Source organism: Telopea speciosissima, chromosome 3 (genome assembly GCF_018873765.1).
Source record: "Telopea speciosissima isolate NSW1024214 ecotype Mountain lineage chromosome 3, Tspe_v1, whole genome shotgun sequence".
Classification (NCBI taxonomy): domain Eukaryota; kingdom Viridiplantae; phylum Streptophyta; class Magnoliopsida; order Proteales; family Proteaceae; genus Telopea; species Telopea speciosissima.
The window spans coordinates 47,420,151-47,435,103 of NC_057918.1; the positions used below are offsets into that span (position 1 = coordinate 47,420,151).

At 42.3% G+C, this 14,953-nt stretch overlaps 1 protein-coding gene across 1 annotated transcript; it reads left to right on the forward strand.

The window, feature by feature from the left end:
- The first annotated feature begins 9,624 nt into the window (after positions 1-9,624).
- On the forward strand, positions 9,625-12,563 carry LOC122655235. The gene is made up of 2 exons (XM_043849447.1): positions 9,625-9,757; positions 12,055-12,563. Exons 1-2 carry the CDS (start codon positions 9,625-9,627, stop codon positions 12,561-12,563), a joined length of 642 nt encoding a protein of 213 aa, XP_043705382.1.
- The last annotated feature ends 2,390 nt before the right edge of the window (positions 12,564-14,953 follow it).

Here is a 14,953-nt window from a genome sequence, read left to right on the forward strand (position 1 = left end):
CAGTGTAGAAAATATTGAGGTACTTCAGTCCAAACTGAGTTATCCTTTTTCAAGAGCTGAACTCAGAGCCACTAAAGCTTTCCAATTTGACCATCTCAATTGGAACAGCTTGTTTCTCCATCTCAAGATTGCTATATATTTTTTTTTAAATAAAAAATATAAAACAGAACAATCACACCTGGTGAGAGGAGAGGCAGAGGATATGGCGGATCAAACACAGCAGATGGGAACTCGAAAGGTGTTCGGCACTAGAGCTGGTCGTTGATCGCTGGTGATGGTTCTGGTGCTGGCGCTGGGACAGGTGCAGGCGCCAACAGGCTTTGACAAAAGAATGACAAAAGGCTTTTTCCTTTTTGTTTTCTTCTTCTTTTTTTTTTTTTCAAAAACAGAAGGTTTTAGAAAGCTTTCTGCCAACGTCTTTTGGCCTTCTTCTTTTCTTTTTTTCTTTTTTCAATCGAACAAAACAATGTTTGATTAAAACTTTCAATCAAAACAAAGGAATTGGTACAGAATCTCTTTTGTCCCTTTCTTTGTTTGTTTAGTCAAATCAAACAATCAAATCAAAGTTTCTAAGACAAAGTTTCCACTTACTTTTTTTATCAAACAAAAAGGTAGAACGCAAAAACCAAAAGTTGATAACACAAACCAGAATTGTGATGCTAGATCAAAAAATTCTGCAGGCTTCAAAGTGGGTAATGCATGATCAGGCTAGAACAAAACACCAAAAGTCGATCACCACAAAAGCTAGAGTCGTGAATCCAAAAATTCAAAAACAATAATCTTATGATCGAAGAGAGAAACTAATGCTTTAAGATTGTTGAAGGTAATGGGTTTAAGCTCTGTTTGCTTAAAGCATTACACCTTATGTATCAAGTTTGGAATACCCAGGCTGCTGCCTCCAACTAGTAATTATAGAGAAACTAGGGTTTAGGTTCGATGGGCTAATTACTAGATTGCCCCTCACAGCCTGAGCCATAACACAAGTAGGATTATATTAGAACATATAAAGAGATATTACCATAATACCCTTACATGATCCACGTGACCTGTAACACATAGAGTAAGGGGCCGGAGTTGATCTCTGGGGGACTCTTAATATGATTGATAGAACCAGTAATGGGAAACTGAAGATTAGTTCAAGTCCATTATCTCACGCCCTAGATATGGTATTTATAGGCTTCATGGAGCATATCCCTTGATGAGCAAGTCGGCCAGAGTTCTGATAGATAGATCTCTGATTTGATGATGCAAATCGAACATGGGTTAGGCCCGGTCCAAGCCTCATAAAAGGGATAAGCCGGACCCGAGCCGTTGCGCGTGGAGAGAACCAGCTATTTAAGTGGCTGGGTCTCATCCCCCCCCCTTCTTTGATCAATTCCCAGTGGGAGTCTAAATAGGGGTAGGGGTCTTAGGGTTTTGACTTTAAATAGAAAGCATGTAACCCTAAGACCAGATCATCTAAGAAACCAAATTCTCCCTCTCTCCAGTGTTTTTTGTTCTCTTTGTGTCAAACCTGCCCCAATCTAACTTAGATTTTGCTTAAAGAGCAGGAATCAGTAGCCACCCACACCAATGACCTATGGTGTATCACCCCAGTGGTTACAATCAACAGGGAGCCCCTACTGATGACATCCACCATGCCTATGAGAAGATGGGTAGCAACACCATGCAGCTACTCAGTCCATTACCTGCAGTACAACATAAAGCACTGGTAATTCTCTTTCCTAAGTATTTGGAGGGTTATGCCCTTGAATATATGGTCCTTATATGTGTGGTGGAGTGTTGGGAAAGTGCCATGTGGAAAGATAATCCTCTGAAGAAGTCACAGATAAAATACAGCAGTGTTGTATTCACTGGACGATTGACCCAAAGCTCTAGTGAATCGTCCAGTGATGCCAAAACCTGTTTTTTTCCATTCCAGGATTGTGGGAGCTGCACCTACTACCTTCAAACACCTCCAATAGGTACTTGGGAATTTTAGAAACCAAACTCCCCCCTCTTGGAATCCATATGGGCCCCACCTAGGTACCTAAACTAGGCCAAAATTACCTTAAAAATGTATTTTTCACTAAGGGGCTGCCTTGCCAAACAGGCCTTAGTTTTAATGAAATTATAAATAGGGACCCAGCCCATTTTAAGACATTCCTAGTGTTCAAAACCGTGGAGAGAAGGAAAATAAGAGAGAAAGAGAAGAAAGAGAAGAAGAAGAAGAGGAAGAAGAAGAAGAAGAAGAAGAAGACGAAGAAGAAAAAGAAGAAGGAGAAGGAGAACGGAGAGCTTGGAACCTTGGAGCTTGGCCAGATCTTCCACAACCCTAAGGTAACCCCTCCAACCTTAGAACAACCCTCTAATCATGATTCAACTTTGGTTCTTTGATTTTGAACCTAAGTCCTGAGCATACATGGCTGTCTCTATAGGAACTCATATGAGATCACTGCCTGGAGCTTTAGAAATGCTTAGATCTTGCATGCATGGCTAGTTCTAGAGGTTTTATATGTGATTGCACTGCCATAGCTTATTGTTACATGCATTCTTAGTTCCAGCCATGCATTTGGCTTGACTTCATGCCTGATCATGCATGCAAACCACTGACAGTGAGCTGAATGGAGAGATCCTTGCATGCATGAGCAGATTTGTATTCTAGGGCCTCAGATTGTAGCTAAAATGCACATGCATGCTTGCTATTATGTGTGTAGATAAGGTTTGAATGTCTACATGTTCAATCTTAGCCTTCCTGTCTTGAATTACTTGATGTCAGAACCCAATCCAACAACCTATTGGTAAACCCAATTTGGAAATCCCTAAGACCATTGCATAAGCTTAATCCTAGGCTATGCTACCCCCAGAACTCATCCCAAATCAAATTAGGGAGGAAATCTATTGCTGAAATGAAGATTTAAGCAAGAAACATGTGTTTTACAGGCACTAGAGCATGCACTGGACATTTGGTCCAAATGTCCAGTGAATCATCCAATGCTGCTTGATGTCTGATTTGATTCCAGCCTGTTTGATCTGCACCCGTAGGCCTTGGACTGCGTTGGGGGCATAAAAATTACCATGAAATCATACCCCAACCATCCTTGTTGTAACCATGTCTTGGGTGTGCCAGTGGACCCAAAATGGAGATCAAAACCCGCACTATAAGCCAAGCCAGACCTGGAACAGAACCATGCTTCTATTTCCATTTTTGCTGAATAATGTTTGAGCAAACCTAAACCAAACCTGGAACTCTAAGACCATTTTTAGACAATATTTAATATGTTATAATCATCTGGTCAACTTAGGTTATAACCCTGAACACAAGGTGCTGTGTCAGACACCGACTAGGACAGAGCCAACTGAAGGACTAGTAGGATTGACACAAGGTGAGTGGAATTACACCATGGGTGTAGGTGTAACGTGACTGATGAGTCATGACAACAACAATAGCAATATTTACTATTTTAATTATTAAATTACTTTATATTCTTATTTGTTTCTGATTTGTATCTATTGAATATTGGAATTTAATGATAATGATATACTTGTGAAACTGCTAGATTTGATGCATAGCCGGCTTGGAAATAAGGCCTGTGGTAGCCCGAAGAATGGGATGCAGTTGACACCACCCGACTCATACTATCCATATAGAATGTATTGGGCTAGAGCATCATCACCTGTGCTACGAACCCTTGCCAACAGAGGTTAAGGTGTTGGATGTCTGTGGGAGTGCCTATAACAAAGAGAAAAAGGAAAAGAATTATGTTACACCGAAAAGGTGATTACTTGGCTGAATGCCAGAGAAAGAAAAATGTTATACCGAAATGGTGAAGGGTGATTTCACAGACTAATCCCAGAGGGTTGTTCGGGCTGACCATGGAGAGCATGCTGGATCTGACTAGTCCTCTCCAAAAACTCAATGGGTGTATCGCGGGAAGGGGTTAGACGCTCGCACCAGGGATACATGCATTGGGCATTGTAGTGGCACTTCTAGCTGCCTTAGTTGTGATGCTAGGGGGCTTAATGATAAAAAGAACCTCATTTCATGTAGGACTCATTTGATTGTGCTTGCATGTGCATACATGGTTATATTTCATTCACGGGCTTGGTGGAGCTCACATTCTTGTATATCACTTTTTCAATAGATGATCTTACAGGTGGACATGATGTTGGTTGGGAGGCTTATCACAAGCAGGAAGGTAGTTTTGATTTTGACTGTGTGGGTGTGGACCTGGATGGAGGCTATCCCTCTAGTATGAGTGATCTCGGTGACGGTTGAAGATGGAAGGGTGGGCAGTTTACTAACTTTTAACCTTAGGGAATTCTTTTTAATGTAGATACTTCTCTACTAACTTTTTCCCTTTTTGTATAGCTTGAGTGGGGCTTCAGTGGTCTGCCCATTTGTTATTTTGTGAGCTATTAGTTGGAGGTGTGGTGACTATCTGGATGGTGGTGTTAAGAAGCGATGATTGTATGGCTTGTACTTTAAACTTGAATGTTTATGTAAATATTAGTTTCCGCTGCACTCTGTAATTATGTTCTATCCATCATTATGGGTGTGTGTGTTTGTGAATGGTATTAACAGCTTCTGGATCCTTGGGGTTTGGGGGATTGCTACCGTGCAATTCGGGTCACCTACCTAATCCTCCCAGGGGCGATTTGGGGTGTCACAGAGCTTGGTATCAGAGCGAGAAGCTCTTTCTACATTCACAAACAGTGGAGATAGGACAACTTTTAATAGAAAGTAAACATATAGAAAATCTAGCAAACATAAGAGTACTCGTGAATAACACATCATAGGGACTGACATAGTGAAAAAGAAAATAAGATTTATAGAAAAAAAAAACATAACTGGAAAAAAAAACATAGGCTTCAAAAAGCTAGAGACATCAGGACCAGTAAGCTAAGCTAGAGACATCAGAACCAGTAAGTACTACACCCAATTGTAACTTAGAAAAAAAAAGTACAGCTGATAATAGGAAATGCATAAAACATAACTGAAAAATAACACATAGGCTTCAAAAAGCTAGAGACATCAAGACCAGTAAGCTACTACTGAGCCGGATCATCACTCTATGGAGGCTGAAACTGTCACGAGTTGACCTAATAATGGGAGTCCTAGAAGTCCAGTCGCTGCTCAATGGATCCCACTCTCCCCTCCAGAGAAGTAAAACCATGGTCCATCCTCGATGACATTTGGGCAAGCTGAGTATGGATGCCTCTAAATTGTGTCATCATATCCTCCCAACCATAAGTCTCGGATACTGGAGAAGGTACTTGCGAACCAGAAGCCTCTGCAAGACCATGCACGGGAAGTCCAAACTACTTGCCTAGATCGACGTTATCATCCTCTCTCCCATGCATCTTCCCGGTCTCACCTACTCCCCTTACACCTTTAGCACCTACATCCTCATCCTCAAATTCCTCCATCTCTTTATCAACCTCCTCAGAAGGACTCTCTGGCTCACCCAACAACCTCATTTTCTTCACGGAAGTCTTACTAATGGGTTACAGCCAATCACCTCCCTCAAACTCTCCGAGAAGGGAAACTCCAAAGTGCATGAAGACTTGAGTAAGGAACCTCCCATAAGGCAAATTCCCCTCAACTGGGTTCTAGGCATGGTAAAGCATGACCTGCATAAGTAAGTAGGGTAGGTTGATCTCGAGACCCCTTTCCCAACCCTCAACAGGCAATATGTGATGTAGGCACAGAGCATGGAAATACTAACTCTGTTACCCCCCTTGGGGTAGATGTTGCAGAAGATACACCTACTCAAGATCCTGGCAGTAGGCCTGAAGCTCCCCTCAGACTTCGGAACTCTCTCTGAACCAGTAAGAGCTTTGAACACCTGAGACCTAGTCTCCAAGGAAAACTGATCTGAGATATCTATCTTGGGCCTATAGAAACATCTAATACCCCTGTTATGTATCTGTAAGATCTCGGCCAAGATAGTTGGGGTAAAGGTCATATCCACTCCTTTCACCCTACTCTGAAGCCCAAAACCCTGCATTCCACCCATTGGACCAAGATTGCAATAGAAATGTCGAACCAAGTTTGGGTAGCAAGGAAGGCTAGGAGATAGCATAGGTACCCAACCCAAAGCATTAAATCTCTCAAAAAGCCTAAATTGTTGGAAGTCCTCTACTTGCACCACCCTTCCATTCATAATGCTTTTGTCTTGGAACTTCTTCGATACTTGCTCATACTCAAATCGAGCAAACCAGAATCGGTCAAAATCAGGTTCTTCGGATGAAGAATCTCCCCCAGATGTGGGTGATGGCACGACTGATGATGATGGTGGCAAAGGATCAGACCGTGGGCACTTGGAGGCTGCTGCCTTCCTTGCTGTGCTTTGTGTTTTGCTTGTAGACATGGTTGCAATACAGCCAAGAGGGAAGTTAGGATTTATACAAAAAAAAATAGGAAAAGAAAGAGAGAAATCTACCAAACTTACCTAGTGCATGTGTAGACATGAAGGAATGTCGATGTGATGCCTTGGAATGGTGGAAGATAACTTACAAAACCCTTAGGGCACAATGTGGGAAGTCCAAAGCTCTCAAGAAGGGAGAAAGAAATGAAGACAATAGGTCTCGAACTATGTTTTAAATAGTCCTTGATTCTCTGGATGATGGCACTGGACTTTTGACCCAATCATCCAGTCAAACGTCCAAAGAATGGATGACAGTAGGAATGAAACTTCTGATTTTTTGTTTGAATTCACATGGTCTATATGGGTATTTTGGACATTTTAAAACCATGTAGTTGGTCATGATGACATTAGGGGTAAATTCAAAAAAAAAAAAATATATATATAATGCCTATATAAAATATAAGACATATATGCACTACAAGAAAGAAAGAAAACAAAAAAAAAAAAAAAAAATTTTTGTAAAGCGAAACCCGTGGCGTGCATATGTGCATATATGTAAATAAAGTATGCATAAATTTGGATGTAAGAACTTGTGTGTGGATATTGAAATGTAGAAATCCGAATATAGATAGATAGGGAAATATATATATATATATATATATATATATATAGAAGAGAGAATTTTAATTAGCATCATCCTTTAAGTTCTAATGTGCTTGTGACCGGTTGATGTATTATTTTTTTTTTAATTGATGTTTTGCCTATACTCTTGAGTTACCTCATTTAAGATTCTTGACTGTATTACCTGAGTGCATTCAGCCTTAAGTACATCCATCCAAGATAGGGAACCATAGGAACCTAATGTTCAAAATGTCTCCATGGCAGGGTTGGTTGTGTTTCGAGCCCAACAAACCCCGGTGACATGCACTACAGTAGCCGACTAAGAAAGAGGCTAGCTTGAATCCAGAGGTTTAGAACCCAAGCAAAGAAGTACCTGGTAGTATACTTAGCACTTCTTGACACCAGCAGGGAGGAGGACCGTTGTATTTATCTTGCACTAGCAGATGAGGTTAGGAGTGACCTAGTGTACCTGGACCTACAGGCTTTTATCACAGGGAGAAGATCGGAACGCCTTGCTTGCTAAACACAGGTATAAACCAAAAGATGCTTAACTATTATAGAAATTAATTCTATTGTCCTATGTGATATTTTTATTTGTTTACATAAAACTCTCCTTATTATATGGAAATGTGATCAAACTGCAACTTAGGAAGAATGCTATCCTGTGTAACATAGATCAAATTAGAACTTTCACTAGTAAAGATAAGAATAAGAGTTATTCATTGGCGAAATTCCTTTCAGCAATCAAACATGGTTTACACAAGATCAAACCGGGGTGGTCGTCGTGGAAGAGGCCCTTAATTCATTCTGGAAGTTGAGCTACCAGATAGAGCCGAAGCTCAGAATTTTGAAGTATCGGTTACTTCGCCAAGAGTACCCCGAGTTATCCCAAATCCGATGCCAGTAGCTGCCCCAGCTGCTGCAATTGTACCCCCTCCGAGCATGGCTGCTGGTGAAGTAAATATAGTCATAGCAACCATGATGCACACTATGCAGCAACAACAAGAGTTATTGGGCCAGATGACTACTCAATTTGTGACTATAATGCAACTGCAAGCGGCACCACTACCACCTAATCAGCCCCCATAATTTCCACCACCTGTGCCTCAACACGTGGCAGAAAGCTCTAGAGCTAAAGTGATGGAGTGATTCAAGAAACTCCAGCCGCTTGCGTTCTCCAAGCTTAATTCTGAGGCAATACAATCGAAAAGGTGGATTAGCGCCTTAGAGAAAGCATTCGCCGTACTCGAATGTACCAATGCCCAGAAATTAATATGCGTCGATTATCAATTGCAAAATGAGGCGGAAGCATGGTGGAAGGCAACGAGACCTAACTTGGAAGCAGTTCATCCCAACCCTACTTGAGATCAGTTTAAGGAAGTATTCTTCAAGAATTATTTCCCCGAGAGATTCAGAGACAAGAGGAAGCTGAATTCTCTGCCCTCGTACAAGGATAAAAAACTGTGCTAGATTACCAGTAGCAATTTGAAGATTTGTTCCATTTCGCACTGAAGCACTTGAAGGGGGAAGCTAGCAAGACGAAGAAGTTTGAGAAAGGACTCAGGCCAGAGATTGGATCCAATCTATCAGTACTAGACATTCGAGACTATGCACAGATGGTTGATAAGGCAAAGACCCTAGAGGATAGACTAAAGGAGAAGACCACTGCGTCGCCTGGATTGGGCAAAAGGCCAAGTAACTATCAGAATTTTGGGTGGCCAAACAAGGCATTTCGGGGGACTAGCTCGAGCCCTAATTCGTTACAATATTGACGGTAAGAAATGAGCCAAACTCCCCAACCTTTCCGTCTTGCTTACAATTGAACTACTTAGTATGCTCAACCTACTGCTAGCCAAGTAACAACTGCTACCCTGCCACCTCAACCAGTGATGAGCCAAGGGAGCCAGGCCTCTTCTCCCTCTATACTATCCAATAAATGCTTTGTATGCCACAAAGTTGGGCACCTAGCTAGAAAATGTGCGAGCCGCGGATACAACTCTTACCCGTCGATCCAGTCTGCCGCTCGACCCTTTCAACCTCTAGACAACCGGATGCGAGGAAAGGTGTTCGCACTAACTAGTGAAGAAGTGAAGGTGAACCCAGAAGTAATGATATGTATGTGCTCATAACACTACTAAATTGTAGGAAACAAACCAATGGGTGCAGGAAATTTGATTGCATCACTATCTTTATACAAACCCTAAGTACCTTGATCATGTCATCCACTCCCGCACGAGTGTTGTTTGACTCGGGCGCATCCCACTCTTTCATATATATTGCCTTTGCGGATAGGATGACCATCCAACAGAAGGACATAGGGCATGATTTGGTAGTTAGCACTCCGACTGGATGCGTTGCTAGTTTGAAAGAAGTATACGACTCCTGTTTAGTGGAAATTTATGAAAAGAACCTGACAGCCCGCCTGATCAAGTTTGATATGATTTATTTTGATGTAATACTAGGCATGGATAGGTTGTCCACTTATGGGGCAAACGCCATATGTGCAGAGAAGAAGATTTTGTTTAAGATGAAGGATGGCCCGATTTTCACCTATCAAAGTGAATCGACAAGGAAGCCCAGGAGGATAACCTTATCCGCTCTCCAAGCATGAAAGTTGTTGGACGAAGGATGTTAGGGCTATTTGGCCACGATAATGGACACCGAGGCAAAGATCAGGCCTTTAGAGGAACTCGATGTTGTTAAGGAGTTTCCTAATGTTTTTTCGGAGGATCTGACTCAGTTACCACCTGATCAAGAAACAGAATTTGCGATTGACTTGGTTCCTGGTATAGCACCTATATCCAAGGCACCCTACAGAATGGTGCCTGTGGAGCTAAAAGAGTTATAGATTTAGTTGCAAGATTTACTGAAGAAAGGACTTATTCGACCAAGCGTGTCTCCTTGGGGAGCACCTGTGTTGTTCGTGAAGAAGAAGGAGGGAAGCATGCGAATGTGCATCGACTGTCAGGAGCTGAATAAACTCACAATCAAGAACCAATATCCATTGCCACACATTAACGACCTATTCGATCAATTGCAAGGTGCAAGGGTTTTCTCTAAGATTGATCTTAGGTCTGGACACCATCAGTTGAAGATCAAGGGTAGCGACATTCATAAGACGGCGTTTAGAACCCGATACGGACACTATAAATTTTTTATGCTGTCGTTCGGATTAACCAATACCCCAGCTATGTTTATGGACATGATGAACAAGGTATTCCACGGCGTACTAGACAAGTATGTCATCGTGTTTATCGATGATATCCTGTTCTACTCCAAAAGTGAAGAGAAACATGCTCAACACCTTAGGTTCGTGTTGTACCGATTAAGGGAGCACCAGCTGTTCGCCAAATTCAACGAATGTGAATTTTGGCTTCACCAGATTGGATTCTTGGGACATATCACCACCAAGGAAGGTATCAAAGTAGAACCAAACAAGGTAAAGGCGGTTCTCGAGTGGGAGACTCCAAAGAATGCCACAGAGATCCGTAGCTTCCTAGGATTAGCTGGGTATTACCGTCGATTAATCAAAAATTTCTCACGCATCTCGGTACCCATGACAAAGCTAACCAAAAAGGGTGCGAAGTTTAAATGGACTGACACCTACAAGAAAAGTTTCCAAGAACTAAGAAATCGATTGGTGATGGCACTAGTGCTAACCATTCCAAATGGCACCGGTGGCATAGTTGTGTACTTGAACGCATCCCGAACAGTTTTGGGCGGCGTACTAATGTAGAAAGGAAAGGTGGTCACCTATGCCTCAAGGCAGTTGAAGGAACACAAGAAGAACTACCCTACTAACGACTTAGAGCTGGCTGCGGTAGTTTTTGCTTTAAAAATTTGGCGGCACTACTTTTATGGTGAGAAGAGCAAAATCTTTAGCGACCAAAAGAACCTGAAGTATTTCTTCACCCAGAAGGAATTAAACATGAGACAAAGGCTGTGGTTAGAATTAGTAAAGGACTATGATAGTGATATTCAATACCACCCTGGCAAGGCCAACGTAGTCGCGGATGCACTAAGTAGAAAATCCCAAACCGCATCCCTCGCTTCATTGGTCATTAGTGAACAGTTAATAGAAGAAGCTCAGAAGTTCGATTTGAAACTCATGATCGAGGGGACAGCTATAAAGTTGGTAGCTATGGACATACAGTCGTCGATCTGAGAAGAAATAATTGAGAAGCAGCCCAGCGACCCCGAGCTAGCAAAGATCATCTGGGAGATAAAGCAAGGGGTTCGTAAAGACCTCGATTTCTTGATAGCCAACGATGGGGCACTGAGATTCAGGGATAGGCTGTGCGTGCCAGATGATTATGATGTACAAGACCGGATTCTCAAGGAAACGCACAACTCACCCTACTCAATACACCCGGGCAGCACAAAAATGTATAAGGATTTGAAGAGATATTATTGGTGGATGAGAATGAAATAGACCGTAGCCTTGTACGTGCTGGAATGTCTCACCTATCAGCAGATAAAAGTAGAGAGGCACAGACCTTATGGACTGCTACAACCACTTCCAATTCTAGAGTGGAAGTGGGAAAGGATTACCTTGGACTTTGTGACAAATCTTCCCAACATAAGAAAGGGAATGAATGCATTCTTGGTAATAGTCGATGGACTAACCAAGACAGCCCACTTTGTTCCCATCAAGACAACTTACTCCATGGAAAAGCTTGCTCAGCTCTATATTGAGAATGTGGTTTGCCTTCATGGCATGCCTGTTAGCATCGTATTTGATCAGGACCCCCGATTCACATCAAGATTTTGGAAAAGCTTACAACAAGCCTTGGGTTTCCAACTGAATCTTTGCACAGCTTTCCACCCCTAGACAGACGTACAATCCGAAAGGACCATTCAGACTCTAGAGGATATGCTCAGAGCCTGCATATTAGACATGAGGGACAGTTGGGACGCCCACATCCCCTTGGTGGAATTTGCCTACAATAACAGCACTCCATCATTGGCATGGCACCATATGAAGCCCTGTATGACTGAAAATGCCAAACACTGTTATACTAGGACGAAGTCGGGGAACGGAAGTATCTAGGTCCTAAGATGATATAAGCAACTTGTGAAAAAGTAAATGTGATCAAGGAAAAGATCAAAGTGGCCCAGTCCAGACAAAAGAGCTACGCCGACAATCAAAGGAAGGACATTAAATTTGGAGTTGGTGAGAAAGTGTTTCTTCGAGTTTCTCCAGCAAAGGGACTACTGCGTTTCAACAAGAAGGGTAAACTCAGCCCGAGATACATCAGCCCTTATGAAATCCTAAAGAGGATTGGACCAGTAGCGTATCGATTAGCCCTACTGCCATCTTTAGAAGGTGTCCACGATGTATTCCACGTGTTGATGCTAAGGAAGTACATCAACAACCCAACATATGTACTCTCAGCCGAACCAGAGCAGCTGGATGGTGGCACGACCTATGAGGAACAGTCGATGGAGATATTAGACAAAAAGAAAAATAACCTCCGTAACCGCACAGTTGCATTCGTAAAGGTTCGATGGGGAAACTGCCAACCAGAGGAAGCTTCATGGGAGCGTGAGGAGGAAATGCATACTAAATATCCTCAGCTTTTTGAGCCATAAGGTATGTCAGTTTTGAGGACAAAATTTCTGTTAGGTGGGGAGAAATGCCAAACCTACCCCAGTCTGACTTAGATTTTGCTTAAAGAGCAGGGATCAACAACCACCCACATCAATGACCTATGGTGTATCATCCCAGTGGTTGTAAACAATAAGGAGCCTCCACTGATGACATCCACCATGCCTATGAGAAGATGGGTAGCAACACCATGCAGTTGCTCAGTCCATTACCTGCAGTACAACACCGAGCACAGGTAATTCTCTCTCCTGAGCATTTGGAAGGTTATGCCCTTAAATATATGTTCCTTGTATGCACCGGGGAGTGCCATGTGGAAAGATAATCCTCTGAAGAAGTCACAGACAAAATACAACAATGTTGTATTCTTTGGACGATGCACTGGACGATTGGCCCAAAGCTCCAGTGAATCATCTAGTGATGCCAAAACCTGCATTTTTCCATTCTAGGATTGTGGGAGCTGCACCTACTACCTTCAAACACCTCCAATAGGTACTTGGGAATTTTAGGAACCAAACCTCCCTCTTGGAATCCATTTGGGCCCCACCTTGGTCGCTAAACTAGGCCAAAATTACCTTTAAAATGCATTTTTCACTAAGGGGCTGCCTTGCCAAACAGGCCTTAGTTTTATAGAAATTATAAATACGGACCCAGCCCATTTTAAGACATTCCTACTATTCAAAACCATGGAGAGAAGGAAAATAAGAGAAGAGAAGAAGAAGAAGAAGAATAAGAAGAAGGAGAAGAAGAAGGAGAAGGAGAAGGGAGAGATTGGAACCTTGGAGCTTGGCTAGATCTCTCACGGCCCTAAGGTAACCCCTCCGACCTTAGAACAACCCTCTAGCCATGATTCAACTCTGGTTCTTTGATTTTGAACCCAAGTCCTGAGCATACATGGCTGTCTTTGTAGGAACTCCTATGAGATCACTGCTTGGAGCTTCAGAAATGCTTAGATTTTGCATGCATGGCTAGTTCTAGGTGTTTTATATGTGATTGCACTGCCATAGCTTACTGTTACATGCATTCTTAGTTCCATCCATGCATTTGGCTTGACTTCATGCTTGATCATGCATGCAAACCACTGACAGTGAGCTGAATGCATAGATCCTTGCATGCATAAGCAGATTTGTATTCTAGGGCCTTAGATTATAGCTAAAATGCACATGCATGCTTGCTGTTATGTGTGTAGATAAGGTTTGAATGGCTGCATGTTCAATCTCAGCCTTCCTGGCTTGAATTACTTGATGTCAGTACCCAATCCAGCAACCTATTGGTAAACCCAATTTGGAAATCCCTAAAACCATTGCATAAGCTTAATCCTAGGCTATGCTACCCCCATAACTCATCCAAAATTGAATTAGAGAGGAAATTTGTTGCTGAAATCAAGATTTAAGCAAGAAACTCGTGTTCTACAGGCACTGGAGCATGCACTGGACGTTTGGTCCAAACATTCAGTGAATCGTCCAGTGCTGCTATTGATGTCTAATTTGATTCCAACCTGTTTGATCTGCACCCACAGGCCTTGGACTGTGTTGGGGGCATAAAAATTACCCTAAAATCATACCCCAACCATCCTTGCTATAACCATGTCTTGGGTGTGCTAGTGGACCCAAAATGAGGATCCAAAACCGCACTGTAAACCAAGCCAGACCTGAAACAGAACCATGCTTCTGTTCCCATTTTTGCTGAACAATGTTTGAGCAAACCTAAACCAAACCTAGAACTCTAAGACCATTTCTAGACAATGTTGAATATGTTCTAATGGTCCGGTCAGCTTAGGTTATAACCCTGAACATGAGGTGCTGTGTCAGATACCAACTGGGATAAAGCCGGCTGAAGGACAAGCAGGATTGACACAAGGTGAGTGGAATTATACCATGGGTGTAGGTGTAACGTGACTGATGAGTCATGACAACAACAACAACAATATTTATTGTTTTAATTATTAAATTATTTTATATTCTTATTTGTTTCTGATTCATATCTATTAGATATCAAAATTGACTGATAATGATATACTTGTGAAAATGCTAGATTAGATGTCATAGCCGACTTGGAAATGAGGCCTGTGGTAGCCCGTAGAATGGGATGCGGTTGGCACCACCCGACTCTTACTATGCCATATAGAATGCATTGGGCTAGAGTATCATCACCCGTGCTACGAACCCTTGCCAACAGGGGTTACGGTGTTGGATGTCTATGGGAGATCCTATATCAAAGAGAAAAAAGAAAAGAATTATGTTACACCGAAAAGGTGAGTACTTGGCTGAATGCCAGAGAAAGAAAAATGTTACACAGAAATGGTGAACGGTGATTTCACAGACTAATCCCAGAGGGCTTGTGGCTAACCATGGAGAGCATACTGGAGCTGGCTGGT

Excerpts from the sequence above, each read along its gene's own strand:
- LOC122655235 (XM_043849447.1), top strand. The coding sequence starts at position 9,625 with ATGGACACCGAGGCAAAGATCAGGCCTTTAGAGGAACTCGATGTTGTT. Across the intron at positions 9,758-12,054 it reads TGCGATTGACTTGGTTCCTG|TAAATGTGATCAAGGAAAAG; the intron begins GTATAGCACCTA and ends CTTGTGAAAAAG.